The 23,263-nt window shown below is 47.8% G+C and overlaps 3 protein-coding genes across 6 annotated transcripts in view; 1 reads left to right on the top strand and 2 right to left on the bottom strand.

Moving 5' to 3' along the window:
- Positions 1 to 5,249, bottom strand: part of DHRS11 (dehydrogenase/reductase 11) — a 63,993-nt gene extending 58,744 nt beyond the window's left edge. The window contains exon 1 of the mRNA XM_021415755.1: positions 5,072 to 5,249. Within this exon, the coding sequence (XP_021271430.1) occupies positions 5,072 to 5,203 (132 nt within the window). The 5' untranslated portion in view covers positions 5,204 to 5,249. The remainder of the gene's footprint in view (positions 1 to 5,071) is intronic.
- Positions 6,616 to 23,080, bottom strand: GGNBP2 (gametogenetin binding protein 2). 4 transcript variants are annotated; one of them, XM_021415740.1, is made up of 14 exons: positions 22,954 to 23,080; positions 19,208 to 19,288; positions 16,957 to 17,210; positions 16,626 to 16,724; positions 13,920 to 14,048; positions 13,717 to 13,830; positions 11,526 to 11,729; positions 10,386 to 10,560; positions 9,608 to 9,802; positions 8,869 to 9,019; positions 8,566 to 8,691; positions 8,331 to 8,482; positions 7,981 to 8,229; positions 6,616 to 7,258 (listed from the first exon to the last, which is right to left on the bottom strand). In XM_021415740.1, the coding sequence occupies exons 1-14, from the start codon at positions 23,044 to 23,046 to the stop codon at positions 7,055 to 7,057; spliced, it is 2,226 nt and encodes a 741-aa protein (XP_021271415.1). In that variant the 5' UTR covers positions 23,047 to 23,080; the 3' UTR covers positions 6,616 to 7,054. The 4 variants fall into 4 exon arrangements, with proteins under 4 accessions (XP_021271415.1, XP_021271414.1, XP_021271416.1 ...); XM_021415739.1 differs by having other exon boundaries at positions 11,520 to 11,729; positions 22,954 to 23,066; XM_021415741.1 differs by lacking the exon at positions 13,920 to 14,048 and having other exon boundaries at positions 11,520 to 11,729.
- The window catches only part of MYO19 (myosin XIX), a 23,799-nt gene continuing 23,493 nt past the window's right edge, over positions 22,958 to 23,263 (top strand). The window contains exon 1 of the mRNA XM_021415738.1: positions 22,958 to 23,094. The gene's annotated coding sequence lies outside the window, so the exon portion shown is untranslated. The remainder of the gene's footprint in view (positions 23,095 to 23,263) is intronic.

Here is a 23,263-nt window from a genome sequence, read left to right as displayed (position 1 = left end):
TCGGCATTTACAGCCCAGAGATGAAGGCTCGGGCACACTGCAGTGCGAGCAGCAGGGACAGCGTGGCTGTGGGTGCCACACGCTACAACTGAGGGCCCGCAGGGCTGCCAGTGTGACGCCAGGCACCGGGCACAGCGGGATCAGCACGGGCACATCCACGCCGCTGCTAATCCTGAGCTAAGCCGCCAGCCCCAGCAGGGCCGCAGCTGATTCGTGTGAGCGCAGCGGAGAGCAAAGTCTGGTGAGCAGAGCCAGAGCACAGGTCCCGCGTTTTCACAGCCGCTCTCATCTCATTTCACGCCACGCAACAAGATTGCGCTTTAAATCCATGCGGGACCGACCGAGCAATGGGATGAGCGAGCAATAGCATCAGCTGGGAAACGAGCAGCAGCACTGCTCGCAGGGACGCTGGCAGGACCTGGGGTTAAGACCTCAGCGCCCCTGGTACCTCTGCAGAGCTTTGCCCATAAACAAACCCCAGTGCACAGAACGCGCAATGAGACAATTCCAAGGCACGTTAAGGGGGAGGGAGGATGAATCGAAGCAGGTTCAAAGCAACCCCTCCCCCACACACCTCACAGATGGGGAAAGCTATCAGACAGCACAGCATTCATTCCTGCTGCGCAGAGCGGCAGTTATGGGATCTCTCATTTTATCAGGAAAGGATCTGGTCAGGGACGAGCAGCAATGACAGCACCTCGGAGGCCTTGAGCACCCAGCAGGGTGACCGCTGCCCTTCCAGAGGCGAAGGAGATTCTGAAGGTTGTTCATTCACAAGCAGAATCTGCCTTGGGATTATTCTGCTGGGACCTGCAATCACTGCCTGAAAAATAACTAAGAGGGTCCCCTCGCAGCCCAGCAGCTTGGCCAGGCCGTGCCGAGGGCCCCATGACACCTACAGACGGACAGGACACGCACAGCTTGGCCCGACACACGCAGCACTAGGCCGCAGCACAGGGACTGCTGGAACCGGGCAACCTCCTGCCACCCGTGAGGTCTCACACGCAATGCAGTGAAGTTCCACACTCACCTGCTATGAAACAACTCGGCCTTTACACCAACTGCCTGGAAGCACCAAGAGGCCAAGAGCGTCGCTCATGGCCCAGGCTGGAGCCCAGCCAGCGTGCAATGGCTGCAGGGGACGTGTGGTGGCAGCTGTCCCTTCCCCCTCCCACACAGACACCGCTCTGCACCGAGAAGGGAGCACCCACCTCCTCAGGGGCCGGGCTGCTCCAGCCTGTAAGCAACAGCTCAGCTTATCAAAGGCTATTTCATGAGCAAGATCTAACCTTGAGGACGCAGTCCCCGGTTATAAATGTTACCTTTGATCAATAACTGTCACCAATGCATTAGAATCAATCAGTTAAACCTTGTAATTTAAGCAACATTTATTGCTTCCTGCACAGCTCTATCTCCTCCTCAACAAAAACCACCCCACGATATCCGTCGCTAAATCTCTCCGGCGCCCTCCAAAGCGCTGGCAGCCCCATGGCACGCAGGGCTCGATCCCCACAGGCACAGCTTGTCCCGCTGGGCTCACACCTCCCTGCACTCCCAAAGCACCAAAGCACATCCGAAGCTGCTCACAGGCCTTCCCTCACCCAGGAGAAGAGAACAGCAAAATAAAACCAAAGCGCCGTGTTCAGAGGAGACAAAGCATGGGGAGTCGGCCAGCAGAGCAAACGTTCTGTCCCATGGGTAACCCCATCTCTGCACTTCCCAGTGCTGCTGTGAGGGGTCAGACACCAACCGCAAGTTCCTGCAAAACATCGGGAAGAAACTTACAGGAGACGCGCAATGAAGGCACCAAAGCTGCCTTTGGTCCGGGGGATGCTGCAGCCCATGCTGGAGCCCCAGCGGATGGGTGACAGCCCAGCGACCAAGGATACGGAGCGGCTTCGTCTGCAAAAAGCTCCGGGCTGATTCATGAAGCACTTAAGCTCACTCCTGACTTGAAATGCACAGATGAGAGTAGAGAGCAATCCGCCAGCCCACGTGCCAAGAAGTCTGTGGCAGCTGCTAACACCTCCAGGCTTCGCACTTGGAGCAAGCTTTCAGCCCAAATTATCTTCTGGCGTGCAGGAAAGAAGTAAAACCATTTTAATTGCTTTTTGCTCCTCTAAGACTGATTGCAGCCCAAGAGCCACTGCTGCTGGCCCACACACACTGCCCGCGCTGCGGAGCGGCACAATGAGCACGAACAAAGGGCCCTTGTGGGGAAGCGGCCGGGCCGAGCGCTGCGTGAGGGCAGCAGAGGGGTCAGCACCGCGGTTCGAATGCACGCAGCCAGACAGGGCTGCAGGGGAAGCGAGCTGCCAGGACGAGCTTTCACCACGGCTGCAAGGATAAAGGGGTGACAGAAGAAAAAAAAGTAAATGACATCCAGTTCTGAAACAAGAGGCAAGAGCACAGCACAGTGCTGGGTTCCATCTGAGCTCCCCTGTATGGCACGGGAACAAAGCTGCTGCAGCACCCGTGAGCCGGTGACATTTGAGAAGTCAAATAAGGAGCACCGGAGTCATGACACAGGCTTAATACCAAAACCACAGCCTTGCAATTCGCTCGTTATCTTGCCTCAAGCCCTTATCTGATTTTCCAAGAGATTAAGAAATCTTGACATAGTATTTATTGCCCGCATTAAACTCCCCATGAGACAGCATACTCTTTCAGTCATTTACAGCAGGCTGTAAAGCCACCATATAGAGTGGTTCCTGCAGCCTTGCCTTGACATGGATGACCAGTGCACAACATTAAAAAAAAAAAACTTATGCTCTGTATTACAAAGCAAGCACCAGAGTCCTGTTCTTAAATCATACTGCTTGCGCTTTTTCCATCTCAAGATGTCTTGATTTATTTTTTGGGGTACACTCTTCCGTACATCACTATTTACAGCAGTATTTAGTGAACTATTCATTCTTAAGAGAGCAAAAAGATCCGTCCTGCAGCACCTACCACCGAGATGCTCCTGCTCCTCCTGTGTCCGCGTCCCACAGCACCAAGCTCTCAGCTCCCCCACGCCGCTCTCGTCCTCCCCCTGCCCTGCCAGGGCCAGCAGCCCCGCACTGCTCCGTCCTGCCCTCTGTGGCCGAAGCCCTCCTGGAAGCAGCGCATCTTCCCCATCCCACCACAGCTCCTGCCCAGGACGCCTTCCTAGAACGTGCCCACAAACAGCAGCTTGGAAAACAGCAGCCAGAGGTAACAGATGAGTGCATTTCATAGTTATACAATAATAAATCAAGGGAAGGGAACGACGCTCTCATTTCCATTCTGCTGCACCATGTTCCCAAAGCCCATCTGCAGGTAGCAGCCTCGCAGGTTGGGCTCCTCTGCATTGCCCACGATCACTGAGATGGTTCTTACAAACACGTCCAAAGTCCCAAGTCCCAGCATGGGCTCAAATCTGAGGCCTGAATATCTCTGAGGAGAAAGAAATAAGCCAAAGCTCGTGGAGGAAAACCTGGTTATCACACACAGCCCTCCCAGAGTGCAGCAAGAATCCCCACCTGCAGCAGGACAAGGGATGGAGCCGTTCCCGCTGTGACCTTGGGTCACCCTGAGCTCCAGCCCCGTCCAGCAAGCAGCATCTCTGGCATTTTCTTCCTCATTAAGGACACATGCTGCATAATAAATAAAACCAGAATAGCAACGGAGCAGAACACAGCTACCAAAACAAACGGCTGCAAACACGAGCCGGTCCTCAGAGAGCCTGGGAGAAAGAACCAACCAGGGACAAACACGAGCCGCGTTGTTTAACTCAAGCACTTGGCAGATGACAGCAACGAGAGGTGAGCGCTCAGCACAGTCGTGTACTGAAACAACCCAGGGAAATCGCCCACCATGCGACTGCGTTGTGCGCAGCACCGAACCGCTGGGACACCCCAATGAAAGCAAGCCCCAAAGGACAGCTCGGGAGGTTCTATTTTATCCCCCCTGCAAGCGGCATGCATCCTTCCAACTGGTGAAGAACGGAAAAAGTTTTGTTTTTTTTCCAAGCATTACTCTTTATTTTTAACCCCACTCCTCAGCACCAGCAGCAGCAGCAGCAGCAGCTTTGTTTCTCGGGATCTTTCGGGCAATTCGTTCTCGGTGTGGTCGGCTGTGCAGAGCGGGACCTTCCCACCTGGGCCAGCGCAGCAGAAGCGCTGTGTGTCTGCAGAGAGCTCGCTGCCAGCAGGCGCCGTGCAGCCCCGCGCTGCCTGCAGCTTTCCTCCCCGCCGAGCTGAGCGCGAGCTCTCCCACGGCCCCATCCCGCCCCGAGTCGCTCAAATCCGACTTTCAGCGCTTTCTTAAAACTCGTAAGGCAGCACGGATTCATTCGCTTCGCAGATCGCTTCCACACCCCCCTTGCTCAAACACAAAACCCGGGACGCGCCCTCGCTGCCCCAGCAGCACCGCACGGGAGCAGCAGCTCCGAGGAGAAGGCGCTCAGCTCAGCTCAGCCCAGCCCAGCCTTCTTCTGAAGGAGAACCGCGGTTCTGCTCTCGCAGCGATGCCCACAGGTGGCCCCGAATCGCGCCCGGCCCCGCGAGGTCTCCCTCGCCCTCAAGGCAACACGTGAGCTCCGTGACTCGGTTCTCGGGACGCTCGTTAGAGGAGCAGAGAACGCGTTAAGGACTGAAGTCTCATTTTAACGCTAACGAAGCGCGTGAAACCCGCTGAGCGCGGCTTCGCGTGTCCTTGAACGCTGCCCGGCCCAGACGCGCTCCTTCAGGGTGAGCCCGCCCAGATAGACGCGGCTCAGGGCACAGAACCGGACCCGCTGCTCGGAGCCCTCCCGTGGCCGCGATCCGTTCTATGGCACCGAGACGGGAACACCGCTCCTCCACCCACCCACCCCAGCGCCCGGGGCCGCACCCCCCACCCCCGCCCGCTCCGCTCCGGTCCCGCCGGGCGAGGCCTCGCGGGGAGGCCCCGCGCGCGGAGCCGCCGAGCTCCCGGCGGAGGAGCGGCCGCCAATCCCACCCCACCGGGCCCAGGAACCTCCGGGAGACCCCAGCCCCGCCGGGGAACCACCGCTATCAGATCCGCCGCGCCCCTCCCGCAGCCGAACCCCTCGGCCCCGCCCCGGTACCTCGATCTTGTCCACGCTGCGGGCGCAGCCCACCACCTTCATGCCGTGCTGTACCAGCGCCCGCGCCACGGCCGCGCCGATGCCCACAGAGGCGCCGGTGACCAGCGCCACGCGCCCGGTCCATCGCTCCATGGCCGCGCCGCCGCCGCCACCGCGCACAATGCGCCGCCCGCCGCGCCGCGCGCCACGCCCCCGCGCCCTGACCACGCCCCTCCCCTTGGCCACGCCCGCCACCCGCAGTGGCCACGCCCTTCTCCTTTGGCCACGCCCCCTCCGTCGCGCGCTGCACGCACCGGGTTCGTTCGGGCTCCGCCGTCCACCGGGGGCGTGCGCTGACGCTTCGGGACCTGCCGGAAAGAAAGAACAGAAAGCGAACGACGCAGGTGTTACAAAGAGCTGTGAAGAACCCCAAAAAAGACACCGCCCCCAGAAGGGCGAGGGCGGCGGGAGAGGCGGCTGCGGGCCGAGCGGCGCACGGGGCTCCGCGGCGTTGCGAACAAATCACGGCCGCTGCTGGAAGCCCGCGGCAGGAGGCAGACTCGCTGTGCCCGACTCCAGCCAGCGCTGCGACCAGCTCCTAGCGCACCAACACTGCTCGGCTGTGCCGGGCTGCAGGGAACAAGGAGCGAGAGCCCGGAATGCTGCCGGTGGGTGAAGCTCTTCCAGCTGAAACAGCATCAGATTAAGAAACAACAACCCTATCTTAATAGCTTTTTTTTTTTTTTCCTGTGCTTTGTACAGTTACTGAATGTTTTACTGCATCTCTGCGCTCACAGAGGGCCTGGCTGGCTGCAGCCTGCACGGCAGCAGCAGTGGTCTGCTTTGAAAGAAATTACCAAGCTAAAGCTCACACAGGAACACATTTTCACATCTCATTTTCTAAAACAACTACAAAATAGCCACGGGTCACTGTGCATTAACAGAGTACAATGAAAGTTACTGAGGTTTTACTATTCTGAATACGTTTGTCTCTAGATTTCTATATGCATGTTTAATTTTTAGAATTGCACAGCCCCAAGAAACAGCCTCCCCCCCATTCCCTACCTTTGCCACTTGTCAGATCATCCCCTTCCACACGAGTCATACTACAGCAGTAACAACAAGATAGGGTTGAAAAGTATTTATGCCAAAGCACTCACGTTTTATCTTCAGAACGGAGCTCATTATTTCATTAAGGAAACATCAAGGCGTTTGGAAACCTCTTTGAGAGCGCGCTGCTGGGCTCAGGTCGGAGAGCTGGACCCTGCCTTGGTCACCAGGTGCTGCAGTACCCTGACTCACAGGCAGCAGGAACCAGCTCGATGAAGAACATCAAACCCTCAGAGCAGCACAAGGTCACGGCCTCAGTCCCACACTGCTCCCACAAGCACCACTGAACGAGCTGCACTTTTCCCAGGGAAGCTCACACCTCACTGTTACCTCCACGAAGCTGCATGGACCAAAGTAAGAGCTTCTCATCGGCCCTGAACAGCAGTCATTCCAACCTCTGTCAAAGCATTTAAAGCAGAAACGTGTACACCCATTTTTTTTTTTTACTATGCATATTAATAAATATTCTTTATTTAAATTTTTGCACATTGCGCTTTAACATATTACATCCAAAACATTTTGCAAATGGATGTCTACTTTGTAAAATCTTATATTCAGCTCATTGTCATTCTGTACAGAATTATAGGTACAACATTACTTTGCCACTAGTTTGCTTTTTGTAAGTCTCACAGGAAGAGAAACATTTAATGAAAAGAGATGGCTTAAATTATAAGAGAGGCTTGCACAGCTACTCAACTAAAGATACAAGCCTGAAGAAAGAACAGAAGTAATGAAATCACCTCCACCAGCCTCCCCCCAAAAAAAAACAAGAAAAAAGAATCACATTAATTTAAGATAAAATTTTGCCATAATTCACTAAATTAAGTTTTTGAAAGAGAAGGCGCAGTAGTCATCTTGAGAATCTCAATGAAAGACAGAGCTATTTTATTGTATTTAGTTCGCTCCAGCCGTTGTCAACCAACCGTTACAAATGGGCCTCTTGTGATCATTTAGGCGGCAGTATTTATTAAATTTCTCCTTCAGATGCTGTCGGTATTGTTCTCTATTGCTGTAAAAAGACTTGTTGTTTGCCATAAACGACTGTATTTCATCTTGTGAGATAAAGATTTCCTCATCAGAAGTGCATTCAGATTCATCCTACAAACGAAAACAGGTGTTTAAAGCCTCCAGCATGGCCCTTTCTATACAGCATTCCTGTCTGGCAATCATACATGCTGCCTACAGTTCCTCTGAAGAAAGATCTGCCTTCATGCCACAACACCAGGAGCCTGAGCTGGCTCATCCCACCACCCGATTCACAGTGCTCTGCTCTTTTGGGTAAGCAGTGGTCTGGGCAGCCATGAAACCCATCAAAGTAAGCTTCAGTGTTAGCACATTTCCAGTGAAAGAGCATTGCTTTCATTTCAGTTTGTGGGTGGTTTTTGTTGCTGTTATTAACAACAACAAAGCACAGCATGAGAAAGGAGCAGGGAAAGGAAGGGAGACAAAAGGAAGCATGCCCAGGAGCCTGTGATGGGAAGCACTGCTGCCTTCATGCTTCCAACAGTAACACATACTTCACTTTATGGAAAGATCCGATCCTTAACAACCAACTCTTATACTACAAGTTCCTTCACTTGCATTCCAGTGCCAGGCAATTCCTCCTCCTCTGTAAGGCAGCTGAGTTACACACTTCACAGAGAAAATGCAGAAGGAAACCAACTGAACACTGGGAGGGTAAGCAATGAATTTTAGCTTCATTTATGATACCTGCTGTAACAGTTCCTCATTGGGATGTGAAGTTCTAAACCCCGCCCTCAATCGCAATGGTTGGAAGCAGTATGCAACAGCCTAAAATTGCAGTGTAAGTGGTTACTTACGAGGAGCTCCACTAAGCTCTTGGCACCTTTTCCAGTATCAGGAACAAGTGACATTTCTGTAGGTTCTGCAAACTGTGACGCATTTTTCATATGCTCAAACCAAGGCAACTGCTGCCCGCTTTTTTCTGAGCTACAGCAGCTTTCAGCATGTGTGTCTTTGGTCTTGTCACGATGAAACTCTGTGTGCGTGGTATTTCCTGAGGTCTCTCTAATACCTGGATCTGCCATACAGCTTCCAAGTTTCTGAATCTAAAATTAAAAACAGCGGTGTTAAAACCAAACCACTGAGATTTCAGATGGAGGGAAAGAGGAAAGGAAAACTTTCAAGAAGACGACTTGTGGATCCTTACATGTTCATTCTCACACTTTAAAGTTTTACTTTTCTTTTTCTTCTTTTTGTTTTTGCCTTTTGTGTTACTCTCTTCTGAATTAGCCCAACACTCCACGCAGCTATCTCCATCCTCCTCTTTGTCGTCGCAGCGATGGACACAGGAATCATCTCCTGCAGAAGACAGGGCATGTTCTCCTTAGATACGCTTCAGTTTTGTGTGCACTGACACAATATTAAGTTCTTCCCAAACCTACCATTTTCATCATGGTTGCAAATGCCTTCAGTGCAGGCCACGTCCGACCCCTCTCGAGATCCCGTCTCGCTGCCCTCCATGCTGGATGAATAGCCGCAGTCACTACCATTACAATGTGGAGATAAACCTGAGGGGAAGCAAAAAGTTACCACAATCTGTAGTAGCTGTCTCATATTCCTTAATCACACCTCTAATGGCAGAGATATCTTTTAAAATAGAGTTATTTTTAAAAGTAACTGAACGCTGTTTACTCTATGAATGACAGATGGTTTTAAAAATGGAAAAGAGCTGAAGTCTGACATACCTTTCTTTATTTTAGGTGAACCTAATAGGGTACCGCTACCAGGACAGGTGCAAGAAGTGCTTTCATTGGTAACAATGACTTCTACACAGCTGTTAGCTTCTTCAGTGCTACCACAGGCTTTGCAGCTATTTTCCGTGAAGTCCAAGTTTTCCTTAAGATACATAAAAAACAAAATCCACAAAACCGATCCATGCAATCACCGCAAGCAGCTCGGTCAGTGTTTTTAGAAGAGGTACTCTTTCCTTAAGAAGCAGCAGCTGACACTGATAACAGCCACAGCACTGCTTACAATTCTTCAGAAACACAAGTAAAAAAACCCAACTGCTTACAAGAACATGACAATTTACTGGGCCAACCGTGGGGCAAGAGATTTCCAGCAACAAGTGCACTTAATCCTTCCTTTCCCCAAAATTTAATGGTAACTGTCTGCAAGCAGCATTTTAAATCCCTTATTTTAAGAGATCCTTGAGAAAGGATGGTTGAAAAATACTCCATCAGAAGCTGACCTCCTAGCTTTAAAATCAACAAACCAAAACACGAAAGTAACTACTTCACAAAAAGATTGTGCTAATCTGAGGAGCGATAAATCCCAGCAGCCATCAAAAACCAGTTCCCCAAAATGAAATTCCTAAAAACCTCTCCAGAACTGTAAAACGGAACGGTCACTTGATGAATGAAGCACCGGGGCAGAAATCCAGTTACTAAATGCCAGCAGAAAGCCACAGCTCTCGGTGTTTACCTTTGCTTGATTTATTTCCTTCTCTTCTGCTGCCTGCAGAGGGGCGGGGATCTCACACACACATTTATTTTTCCGTCTGTTCTTTCGTTTTTGGCGCTTCTTCTCTTGTTTGAGTTCTCGTACTCTTTCTTCTTCTGAGAACTCCTCGCAGAGCTGTTCCAGCCGGCTGATCCCCTGCACTTTTTCCACAGCCATCTGTTTGTAAGAGGTTAGATCTGTTTATAGAGGTTAACACAACTCAAGCTTTTACATTTATAAAGAAGGGGGAAAACAGCTGGCAAGCACTTCAAACGATAAAGTCGAAGCAGCAACTACCGACTGTAGAAAAAATGCCAGATTTAGGCACTAGATTGCAGCTGACAGAGAAGAGGTACAGAGGGGAGGTGGGAGGAGCACTGCGTTTGTTACCATGGCTCATGGTCTCATTTTTCAGTGAAAAGACGGAGACTTGAACACATTTTTTGGATCTACGTTTACATGGTAGAAACTCCGATCATCTAACACAGCAGGACGGAAAACCACATTAGAACTATTGCTATGGCATTCCCGCAGCTTTCTGCCTAGAGGAACCAGTGAAAAATCCAACTGATTTCCCAGGCAGCCTCATTTTTGAAGAGCAGACACCTCTCAGAACACAGCACGTCATGGGGCATCGAACACACCGCCCTGGAAGCTCCTTCCAGCCCAGTATTAGTACAAAGCAGAAAATACATTCAGTGAAAACGCACACAGTCACTGTAGCAATGAAATACAAGTTGAATGAAGAACGGATTTTTACCTCAAAGCTCTTGCGTAAAGCATCAACCCCCAGGTAGAAGAGCATCTGCCACGTTTGTTCCTCGGCTCGCAACTTCTGCCAGATTCGGTGTAATCTTTCATAAAGATGAATACCCAGGCAGGTCAAAACTTCCTCCTGGGCTATGTCTATTGTCTTAGCATGCCTTTCTCTTCGTCTAGAGGAGAGTTCAACCAAAGCAGAGTATTGTTAAAGTACCTGGAAGTCTACCAAGAGATCAAAGCAGCTCGAGGAGGTATTTTCTGTACGTACAACCGAAGCTGTGTTTGCACGAACAGCTCCTTTAATTGAGTTCTGCTGTGCTGCATGCAGATGCAAAATAGAAAGGACCAGCTTGAAACTACGTTCCTGACATGCTAATTGGCACACAGTACGGTTAAGCTGCACTGTGACTTCCACCTTGCGACTTCCATCAGTCTCTTTGCTCCTACTGGAAGGGATCAGTGGAGTTTTAAGGCCAAAGAGACGTGGCCATTCTTTCATTTCCTAAAGTGCTTACACTTTAAGTTCCCAGACCTGTATGCCAGATAACTGAAGTGCGTACATTATCTACCTTACAAAATAAAATATACTTCAGCATTAAGCTGTATCTATTGTGAATAAACGAGAAACTGTTACCAAAGGAGTCACCCCCCTAATCCAACTGTTATGATCTAATTCTAAAGCCAGTGAGCTGAGCTTTGTATTTTTCATCGGAAGGATTTTAAGATGCAAGGAACAGGTTCAAGCATTACTACAAAACACAAATGGCAACAAAATTAAATTCAACACTGAGCGTTCAGTAAAACATTCGACCAAGGTTCTCTTTCTATTTCGCATGTTCTGAGCGCTTCAATGGAAAAGCAGGCAGCCCTAATGAGTGAACAAATGAAGCAGAAGACGTTCAGCAATTGCTTTCAGTCTTGCCTTCAGAGTTAAATGCACTTTAAAATCAAAAGCACACATCTTCACTACTTTGAAGCACCATCTTGAAAGCCTACTTCAACATGAAGATTTACACTCAGGAGTTTATTGTGCAGCGAGGAGGCAAAAAAAAAAAATCACTTTTGCAAAATACATTCAACAATAAAATAAAGAAGCAAAGCGCTAGATAGCCCACTCTAGCAAATTACATACTCATACCCTCCTGCGAACTCTGGTTCAGCTCGACCCAATAGGTGTGCGATGAAATCTGTTTCACAGCATACATGTATATGACGTTCATGTGGGCAGCAACGCAAACCCTCATACAGTGCAGCACAGTAGCCCTTCTCTTTGCTGCAGTCTAGCTCACCAATAAGAATATTGTATGCCCGAAGTACTTTATTCTTGCAGTCAGTGCAAAACCTGCAGTGAAATACAAAATGTAAGGGAATCGAATTCTTATTCGAGCAGAAATTTGGAGCAGCTTCATCAAAGCCAAAGCGTACCGAGAGCTCTTTAACAGTGCATGCTATATTTAAGATAGGTCATGCTAAGGGTTATCTTACTTGAAAACAAAAAACAGTCACAGACTCTGGATGTAAGCCACGCGAGTTTACCACACGCATTATACTACCCATCATATGTTACAGGCTTGAGGATCAGCTTCCATGCTCCAAGACATAAATCAAGCTAATTGTTAATATGAAGAGATTCCTATGTGAATATGCAGTTCCATACACCGTCAAAGATCAGAAATCTGATAGTGAGCAATCCGAACTGTTAGTACAAGGCAGGAAAAGTAAGGCACTCCAAGTTACTTTACAGCAATTATTTAAAGTATACTTGAGTGAGTGATAACAAGAAAAAAAGTTCTCTGCTGCCTGCTGTATAAGAGTAGCTTCCACTACAAGCACCTTTAAATATATTTTGAATTATTGGATTACTGCACAGATAGCAAAACAAGGATTGTTTGCAATACAATGTACTCAGTGTAAACGTGACAGCTCAGATAGCTGATATGAGAATAGTACAGTTATGAAGTCTGTTATAATTTAAATACAACAAAACTGATTTAAGAGTAATCTTCAAGAAGCTACAAAACGTCTGCTGTATTATTCTAAAAATGCAAGTCAGACAAGCTGCTCACATTTCAGCTTTCAGCTTGAAAAGTTTGCTCTTCATGCCATCTCTGGATGGTGTTTTTCCCTTCCCTAGTTTGTCCAGTCACTTGACAACACTAAGCCAAACACATTTTGGTGTTTGATAGAACTATGATAACTGGCTAGTTTCTGCGGTGGAAGGAAAGAAAACAGTCACATTATTGCAGGTTAGCATCAGGAACGCGGCCAACACCATGTTTAATGTCACAGGAGATTAAAGTTATTTTGTTTCCAAAGTGTTATTTCCACAGCACCACCACCACCCCTGCACCCATCCGTGCCCCCACAGCTTTTATCTGGACCTTGAAACAGCTGGAAATTACAAGTGTAACCACGGCTGCAGCTACCGTCCAACACTTACGTGCAACAAGTTTGTGCCCCACTGCTTCCCTGCAAGAAGGGCCTAACAGCACTGGCACTATTCTGTTACAGACACCTGTTTTAGGAGCAGGATTTATAAGCAACACCAAGCCTGAAATCTGCATCCATGAGCTTAGTTCCCCTTACTTTGGAACTGCATACACCCCTCAAGGGTGGCATAACCCCACAGGGAGCAGGCTGCTTCCAAAGGGCAGCTCTGGAAGTCACTGCCAGAGCTCGTAGGGGTGCAAGGCAGAAAGGAAAATTTCTGGGATAGAAGCCATCAATTTCGACTTTCTACATGAATAAAAATGCATTGCTTTGACATAACTATTATTTCCTGTTATTACATAGAATTACTGTTATTCTGTACTAGTTTAGAATGACAGTAATCCAAGATTCCCTCAAAAACAGAGTTCTAAAGACATCCATTAAAATCCTTGAAGTACCACAAAAAAGGGGGTAGAGTTACCTGAAATTACAATTCTCACCATCACTCAAGTTTACATCCACACTCAAAAAAGAAAAAAAAACACCAAAAAAGCCACAAACCAACCAAAATCCTGATGTCTGTGGATCAGCACATGCTGAAGCCACTGCTAGAATACTCGCTGCTACAAGGTTTGAACTTGCAAATAAGATTCACGTCACTTGTATTAAAATGCGAACAAAAACACAAAGAATATGCAATTTTAAAACATTGTGTTGTAAACTGTAACTTAAAATGCCATCTGGCAAGGTTCTCTACCACCACGAAGCAGAGATCTTAGCTTTAAAATGGTATCAGAAGAATTCTAAACTTTGAAACACCGTGTAGACGATACACCTGTTTTGATTAACAAGAAAATTGAGCATGTATTTCTCAAGGTGTCTTTGCTCTTGTAACATACCTGTGTTTTCGTAGATACGTTTCTAATGTTTCTAAGAGGCAGCTAGAATCAATTAGAACTACTTCATCCCTGCACTCCTGGGACATGAGCTCCCATACATCCATCCAACAGCCCCTGCAAACAAACAAAGAAACCCGTGAGAAAGCGTGTGTTATCCTGCTAGCAGTTTGGGAAAGAAGCAGATGAAAGCACTGGTAGTTTACCTGACCGCTCCCTGGAAAGGTCCATAGTGGAAAGTGATCCTACACTTGCTCTCCTCCTTCTTGCTGTCTTCACTATTTTTCTTATCTGCACTTAATTTCTCTGCACTGAGTGTACTACTGCTCCCTTCACTGTCATACAGTAAAAGAAATTGTAAGCCTCTACCGTATCTATTATGAACTGGTTGCTTTTCCCAAATAAACGCTATGAAAATGCTGCAGTGCTCCTTCATTTGCTTTGACACTTTCACAGGCTAAGCCTTAAATTACACAGAAGAGTCAGATAAGAGATGCAGAGTTTGTTACCCATGTTCATAAACCCAGATCCATGATGACTTTTCATAGCTGAAAGCCAGTAGCAATTTTTCAGTATATTAGCTTAAGTATAATCATATCCAAGTGGTAATATTTCTGGTAGTTTACATTTCATTAAACTTCCAGCATGTGTTAAAACACTCCCCTAGCCACCACGGGGTGTGCCTGAAGTACACTCCCAGAGCAAAGCACAAACCTGAAGGAGCAAGGCACCTTTACTCACAGCTGTGGGTACACTTGCTGTTCTACCACAGGGATCATTTCTGTTTAAACTCATGTATGGATACAACAGAGCAGTAGAACAGAGGAAGAAACACTCCTATGCAATAATTAGTTTCTCAAGGGTATTTATTTATGCTATTATCTCAGTAATTTGCCAGATCACATGGGTTCCACTCCTCAGCCCCACATGGAACCGTGCAGTGACAAAGCAGGTACACGGGAACACAGAACATCCAGCCATTCTCCAGAGCTATTAGCTGGCATCCCTGGCTACGCAACTTGTGCAATTACACACAGTTACAATTCAGGGTTTTTCCTCCACGTCTATGCTGCTAGCACACTTTCCTCCACCCCAGGCAGCAGCTTTCCTTGGAGAAGCATTGGTGCTGCACACCCTGAGCACGTCTGCAGTGTGACAACGGGATCGTGGCTGAGCACACAGAGTGCACGCCGTGTTCCTCCAGCAAACCTCACTGACTGTCCACACACCGTATTATCAGATAAGGCCAGAAGCTCTACTCGCAGTGCACTGAAGTATTATTCTTTCACACATTATCCTGCCAGTGTCCAAAATACAAAGGGGACTTCCTCCAGCACGAAGGCAGCATTTTCCTCTGTATGCCCATTTGCAGAGCGTTTTGGCAAAGCGAAGCAGTTAAGTGCAGGTCTGCCATGTACATTCTTAAAAAGAAAATACTAACCTTACTAAAAACAAACTGAAAAAAACACTTGGAATTTTCTGTATTTTTTTTTTAAATGCACCTCTATGATCTTTTGCTCATGTAATATAAGCTTTAAAACGACTACACGCGAAGTCTGCAACCAAAATAGAACAGGGGACAGTGATTAGCCAACAGCACAAGTCACAGCAGCAGGGGCCAGGCTGCAGGTGCCCACAGCTCACCAGTGTTAGCTATGTCCAGAGACTGAACCCGCACACAATACATGTCCTGCCCTGGAAACCTCAGTGGTGAAATTCCACAGGCTGGGTGCTTAACCACAAGCAGAACACAACTGAAGTTTTCCAATGCACCAGCTAAGCACTGCACTCACATTTACTGGTTATCATCTCAGCATGAACAACGACCAAACAGAAACCCCAGCCCACAGCTTTGCATGGTGCCTTTCTGATCATTTCAACTTCTAATACAGAGAAGCATACATGCATCTTTTGCACTGATGTATTCCAAACATGCTGTCACATTTTCAGAAAATATGTTTTACAGATTTTTAGCTTTTATTCTACCACCCAACCACAACGAAGTCTTTAATTAATGACCAAACAAGGCATCTTATTTTTAAAACAATCACAAGGAAAATGACGTTTGTTTAGCACGTACCATTTCACCTCAGTTTGAGAAAAACTGCTGATCAATCACTTTGGTGCAGAGCACAAAAAGCAGTTTCTCTTTCTAAAGCACTGTTTCTATCACAATGCAGAAGCCATCCAGGCCCTGGGCAGACCATATCCCATGTTATAATCCAAATGAGATACAAGAAGCACAGAGCAGTACTGGTTTGTAAGGGTCAAGTTAGCTTTCGGCAGCTAGTTTTGAAATTAAACACAGGTATTTTTATAGAGGAGAGGAACAACAGCAGCCTGCCACCGAGTCAACAAAACCCAAAATGGAAGGGTCAAAAACGCAAGAGCTAGAAGCAACAAGCAGGTCTGGGAAGGGCCTGATTTCTGAGAGCAGCCTTGGAGCTCCCACGAGAACATCACCAAATGGCTCAGGGAGCTCTGCCAAAGGTGCAGGGACAGCGCACACCGAGCAGCATTGACACCTCGTGGTGCTGGGAGGGCAGGAGGCCACACAGCACTACTTACTGACCAACACTGAAACGTGAACAAGGGCAGCGTGGAAAGGATTAAGCATCCTACTGCAGTAAGCCTGACAGTCCTAGCAGTAGAAGGGTCAAGCACTTTCTTATGAAAACCCACTCTAACATATGCTATCCCAAATTCTTCAGTGCTTCTGATTCTCTACCACGCAGTTTTCTGGGACTACTGTAATCCAAATAGCCTGGAAATAACAACTCTGGCAAACAGATAACAGCATAAAAAAAAATGATCTGAACATACCTATGGTTTCCTCACCTATAGGAACCTCACGTTCCTATTGGTTCCTCAAAGACTTCAGGTTTAATTGCGCATGCTAAATCCCAACTTACCCCAAAGGTTTTGGTTTGTGTGTGTCCAGAGAGTGTAACTGACATCTCTTGTTCTTCTTACTTTTGGGAATCGCATCAATCATGTCATTCAGTTTGGACCTGTGGAAAAAGTGTTATTTGATAGGCTGAAAACATGGTTATCCAGAGAAACTTTAAAGGGACTGATTCAGCTTGTGTAGAAGAAGTACAGTAATGAATATTAAATCTAAAGCTTTCTCCCTAGCTCCTATTTTTACTTATGACAAACACCTTTGTAGTACACGAGGAAAACACAGTGTGGATTTTCCAGCCAAATTCTAGCAGTTCTAAGGTAGCTGTGAGACTAACTTACCCATGCACATAAAACAGTGTATAAAGCTTCTTTGCATCAGTCATACAGCTCCGAGTTACAGAAAGAACCCCCTTCGGCCCAACTGCGAGAGGCTCCAGGGCTGGATTTCCAGACTCAACCAGCTGAGAAAACAGACGCTCCACGCTGCGACGACACCCCACACATGGGACCAGCTGAGAAAGGGCACTCAGAACCTCACGTGATGTCACCATCATGGCAATATTGAGATCCTGCTGTTTAAGCATGCTATGTCTCTAAAAGAGAGTAAGGCATGAAATAATTAGAAATAAAAACACGCCTTGAACTGTTCCAGTTTCTTTGCTTTTGCCAACATTTCCTTATCAAAATACACTTGAGCTGGAAATTGTATGCAGTGCTTAAGAGTTTCAGGTCACCATCTTCCTATTATTCACTTACAGTACTCAATGAACCAAAGCCCACTGACACCAGAGGAGCAATCCTGCTTCGAGTCTTACAGTCTACCCTCAGAAAGGAAATAACTTCTTCTCCTCTTGCTCTCTCCTGCTGCTCCAATCAGCGAACAACGCTGCCAAGCAGATGGCACAGCTCCCTGTCCCCATCACCAAGAAGCCCCTTCTTTCTGCAACTTAGCACAGGTGTTTTACTAAAGGGCCTCACATACAGCTCCACACATCTTCATCTTCTGCTCACGCCCATTTCATCCTTGGCACATAGAAAGGAAACTCCTGGACACTCATTGCTACGTATGGAAGTCTCATTTACAACCATCTTCATTCCTTCACACCAAAACAGCTCCGCAGCACTGCTCCTGACAAGCTAAAGGCCACTTCCCAAATCTAGGAAACTTAGGAAAGCACACATTACTATTCAGAGCGAAACATTTTACTTCAGTAGTGAACATTCAACGTGTGCTAATAATAGAACTTTAAAGAGAACACCTTCTAATATTTCTTACGTCAATAAACAGCTCGAGGCGCTCCTCCTCGTTCCTCTCTCCAATGCACTCCTGCACACATACCCACAGGAGCACATACCTTCCTACTTCTCCCAACTGCCCCATTGCTGGCTCAGACTCCACCAGCTCTGAACTTCCACTAGCACAGCTAAACAGAACAGATGGTCCCTTCCTCACACACCAGCCAACAAATCTGCACTTCAAGTATCAGCGCTACAGGCACTTCCCAACATTATCTGGAGGAGCAGAGTGCTGTCACTCTAATTGTGTCATCTTCCCCTGCTTATACAGATAGGCTTACAAAGCTGTACTTTGTAACTATACGGTGAATGTTTTGCCATACTGCTGTCATCTCACACCCAGTTACACGCTGCTAACGTAGGGCTCAGTTGTCACAACTGCTGGGGAAGAAAGAAGACCACAAAATATAGCAAAATAATCAGTCACATGGAATGCATAAACACACCAACCCGAGTGTGAAACTATTTTTGGTTCACTTTAAGTAATTTGTTATAACAAAGTAAAGCTATTATCAGAAAACACTGCATGTTTGTGCTCTGAAAGGAAGGCACATTAAACCATCTGACAAGCAATAGCACTCTGCAGTAATCCTCTTTTCTGTAATTAATAGTACTAATCACAGCAACAACAGAAACGAGCTATTTTCACAACACAGCTACGCTTCATATGTAGCACATGCCCAAACTGCTTCTGCCAAACCCCAGTGCAGGAGTACAAGCTGCCCACACCAAACTGCCCTGCTCCTTCTGACACTGGGCTTTAGCTGCCTGTGGTCTTTTGCTTTTCCTTCTTTTGGCTACAGGTGTCACAGGGCTACTTGCATTGTTAGTACATAACCGTCCAGGGCACCACAAAAACATCTGTTGCTATTCAGCTACACCTCATCTATAAACTACCACACTCATGCTGTCTTAGTACAGCACTAACTGTAAGATCTTAAGCAGTACACACTCCTACTTGTCTAAGCAGTTCTGGAGTATTCGGAAAGAAGTCCGAACATATCAAGAAACAGTAATTTCCATTAAGAATAAACCAGCAGTGACCAGTCTTTAATTTTAACTGGACACGCAGCAACGTCTCCTGGGAAAACAACAGCGTAGAAGAGCTCTGAAGTACTGAAAGTGCATGCACCCAGTGCACTTTGGTACCAACACATGATTGCATACACGCACCAATGCGTCATTCATGAATTCATTCCAGGAATGACAACCTCCCAGAGACAGGAGCAGGAACCTACAGAAACCAAAATCTAATGAGAGGTGGCTTTCTTTAAACGAATAGTGAGATATTCACCTGAATGAATTGCTTTAGTTGTGCACCGTTATTCTGATGTCCATCTAGGTTTAGCACGTTATCAGGAAATTCCATCACCATCTATGTGAAAGAGGAGGAAAAAAAAAAGCTTTCAGAAGTTGTTGAATACACAGCGTTCATTTGTTTTACTTCCCTAGGAACGATGGGAAATTAAGGCAGATGATGCTAAATCCTCATCCTTTTAACAAAACTGCACTGCAAGCTTGGAAAAGTGTTAGAACAGTTGAAGACAATGAATATTTCAGCAAATTAACAATTGTCACTAATACAGTGTTCTAGAGGCGGGTCACCAACAGCAAATATTCTTACAGCTGGCGTAGGAGAGCAGAAGCTGCTAGATGGAACACCACTATTTATATTACATTACCTACAGGAAAAAAAGAATTGCACTTCAACACAAACTGATCCTACAGCAAAACAATTTACAAAGGTACGAATAAAATGGCACAACAGTTTAATGACTTTGAGTTGTCTCCTTCAAAGGCAAATTTGAAACGGCATTAATTCAACAAGGTACTCCAAGGTATCCTGAGTCTCGTGTCTGCAGCTGCAACTCTCAAGAGGCTCCAAGAAAAAAATCATGCCTACAGAACACTGGGGTTATCAGTAAGTAATTAACAACCCTTTCCCAATTACTAAGCAAAGAGGGCAATTCCTTGAGAATAAAAAAAAAAAATTGGTGAAATAACTGTCAGTCAAAACTCCACCATAACCATGGGGAAAAATGAAGCCAATTGGAAGCAACAGCAAAGACTGGCTTTGCTCATCTTCTTTGTCCAAACTGAAAAATACAGTTTTCAGTTTTATCAACAAGAACACCGGAAGTCCGCCTTATAATCTGAAAGACAAAACAACAGCTTGATGAAAAACTCTGCTACCTCCCTACACCAAGACAAAACGGCCCCAGTCATTCTCTTTCCACAGGCCAGCACTAGCTTCCTTCAGGCAGCTGCTAAAGACAGGGCTCCCTGCTGGAGTCACCACTGCTGCCACCATCCCCAGAGACCTGCACGCTTAGTTCTACAGCGCTCAGCACTGCTCCAAAACAAACATCTATTCTCTAAGGCCGGAGAGCAAGGCGCTCCTTTGCTCTGCCATGTGCTGGAGGTGGGACATCAGCACAGCAGCCCAGCGCTGGTGCTCAGCTGTGCCACGCTCACTGCTAATTCCGACCCCTCGGGCATTTCTCCCTGCTTCCCTCTTCTCGCCCCTGCCCCACATGCTGCACAGCAGCACAAGCCTTTGCTGCACAGTGACAGGTTTCCTGGATGGTTCATTTCACGTTCCCATCAGGAACAAGCTATATGCAGAAGTAACAGCACTACCTGCTAACAGTAGAGAGAAGAGACACATCTGCACATTTCCCTCCCCTCACATTTATCGTCTGCTATCAGACAACACCCATGGGTGTTTGGTACAACACAGTTACATTATCAAAGACTGAATTAATTCACGCACCTGTTAGATGAGATTTTATTAACCAGTTACACACAAACCGCCGACTGGAAGAAAGAACTCCCACACGGCCACATCAAGCGGCACGCCTTCTAGAGACCCTAAAAGCTGCTTAAGAAATGAAAAGGGCTACATATTTAAAGCTGCTTTAATTTCAAGTTGAAGCACAAGAGACAGAGAAGCAAGATTGAGCAGCTGGCAAGAAGGAGCAGAGTCGTACCGCACCCAGACAGGTCCCCGTGCTACCAGGGAGCGACGCTACAAGCTGAGGAGCACTCTAAGCCACTCATCCAGCATTTCACAGTCACTGATCCACTATTTCTAGACACAAGGCACAGACTCAGTGGTCCCATTACTTTTTATTTTTTGAGTTTCAAATGGGTCGACACGAGCCAGTTAATTCTGATAAACATTAATTTTTAAAGACAATGTTAAAGATAAAATTACACTTAAAGACAACAGCACCCACTTCAAGCACAACTATCTCCTTGAAATAGCTCTCTTAAAGAATCAAATAAAACAGAAATCACAGAGGGCTTCAAGACAAGGAAGTTAAGGCTTCACTCCTCTGTTTCTGCAGATTTATTCATCCCCAGACCCTCTAGAAATCTGAATGCTTTGTAACAACAGCAACAGAACAGGGAAAAACAAAGAAAAGCAGACATGAGACAGTATTTCTTCACGGCGAGGATGACTTGCACTTACATAAATGCCCCTCATCCAGATGGGCACAGAACTGATTTACAGCTATAGGGGCCTTCTCAATCATGACTACAGCTTGCCCCTGCTGCAGAAAAAAAATATAGTGACAACAGCGCAATTGTGCAAAATTTGTGGCAGGGAAATAAATTCTGGAACTAAATCTGAAATGCAATTTCAGGTCAGCCTCAGTCAATTCATCCATCTCACGCTTGGTTTGGCCGAGTTTTCACATTCTCTCTCTCAACCTATTAAGTACAGCAAATGGTAACAACAGCACGGTGAGTCTCCTGCTAAGCACAATCTAACAAGTCACTCGTACATGGGAATCTAGAAAAAAAATCTGAGGTCTTAAAATGATACGGGGAAAAGAAGGTCAAAAATGGTCTCACCGGACAAGGTATAACAAACTCAAAACTTGGGGTATTCCTACATAGTGCTGTCAAAAAATCCTTGCAAGGGAGGTGGATATTGCTTTGAAAAATGTGAGTGGAAAATTGCACAGCATAAAGCACAGTTAGCCAGTGCTGACAGCCTACACGAGGCCAAAATCCAGTGACTATTAATAATGTGCACCATTTACAGCAATCAAAACTGAAATACAGCAAAACCAGATGGGATCGAGACAGAGAACCTTTAGCAGTGCCACTGAGGGCTCAGAAACTGAAGGCGCTCAATTGTTTTGTTCTGGAAGATGGAAGAAATTACACTACGAAGTCGGAAAAATTTAAGAAAAAGAAAAGGCAAATCAGGTGTTCTCCCATATTAAAAAATGAGGTCAGAGTTTGAAAGCACATACATTGTATACACCATTTAAGTAACAGCAGTGACCGCCACATGACACAAAACCAACACCAGAATTCACACACGAGTAGGATCCCCGGCTACACCGTGCACAGCTGGTTTTGTTCTCAACCTGACCTTCTCCTACCGTAAGAACTGAGAGCAATGCTGGCCGGCAGGCAGAGGTGCTGCACGCGCTGCTGCCATGCGGGTGCTTCTCCAGAGCTGGGAGGCAGCGCAGGCTCCAGGCTGCACCCAGCTCACTCTGCACCCAGCTCACTCTGCACCCAGCTCACTCTGCGCTGAACCTTCCAGCAGCAGCAAACCCCCACGTTTCAGGGACCCACAAAAGACACTGAATGGAACCGTGCTGTAGATGCGGCAACACGTTGCTAAGTGCTCAATAACCCTTACCTTAAGGTGAAGCTGTGGAAAACACATTCAGCCCCTCCTTGTCTGTTTTAAAGCACGGCAATCGCTCCAACACGGACTCGGGTTTAACGTTAATACGAATCCTTTCCTTAGGAACCGAAAACCGGCTCTGCCCCACGTCGGGGCCTGGGTTCGGAGCCACCCTCGTCCCCGGGCAGCGAGCCACACGCAGGCCCCGGCGCCGGGACCGTCTCAGGGCGCTGCTCGGGGCCGGAGCCGCACTACGCCCCCGGGCCGCGCTCGGTAACCCCGGGCGCCGCGGAGCCGATGGCTGCGGGAGGAGCCTGGGAAAGGCCTCGCCCGGGCGTTGCAACACACGGCCGCCGCGGGCCGGGCGGAGCGGGGCCGGCACTCACCGTCAGGGTGTCATCGATGTAGAGGGGAATCTGCCTCTTCTCGAAGGGGAACTCCTCCTCCCCGTCCCTGCAGACCGCCACCAGCCGCGCCATCTCCGCCGCGTCCCCGCGCTGCAGCCTGCGAGCAGGGAGCGCCCAGAGGTAAACGCCCGCCGCGCTCCCCCGGCACACTTTCACCACCAGCAGGGAGCGAGCCTGCGCTCCGCATCGCCTGATTCACCACGCGCCGCGCCGGGCCCTCCGCTCCCGCACGGCGCCGGAGGGGCTCGGAAGGCCGCGGGCCGAGCCCGGGGAGCGAGGGGCGACGCGA

Source organism: Numida meleagris, chromosome 18, assembly GCF_002078875.1.
Source record: "Numida meleagris isolate 19003 breed g44 Domestic line chromosome 18, NumMel1.0, whole genome shotgun sequence".
NCBI classification, from domain to species: domain Eukaryota; kingdom Metazoa; phylum Chordata; class Aves; order Galliformes; family Numididae; genus Numida; species Numida meleagris.
The sequence above is the reverse complement of the archived record's forward strand: the minus strand, read 5'-3'. Positions and strand labels throughout refer to the sequence as shown.

Excerpts from the sequence above, each read along its gene's own strand:
- GGNBP2 (XM_021415739.1), bottom strand. The coding sequence starts at position 23,046 with ATGGCGCGGCTGGTGGCGGTCTGCAGGGACGGGGAGGAGGAGTTCCCC. Across the intron at positions 13,831-13,919 it reads CCTTTCCAGGGAGCGGTCAG|GGGCTGTTGGATGGATGTAT; the intron begins GTAAACTACCAG and ends GTTTGTTTGCAG. Across the intron at positions 8,483-8,565 it reads TTGCAACCATGATGAAAATG|GAGATGATTCCTGTGTCCAT; the intron begins GTAGGTTTGGGA and ends TGTCTTCTGCAG.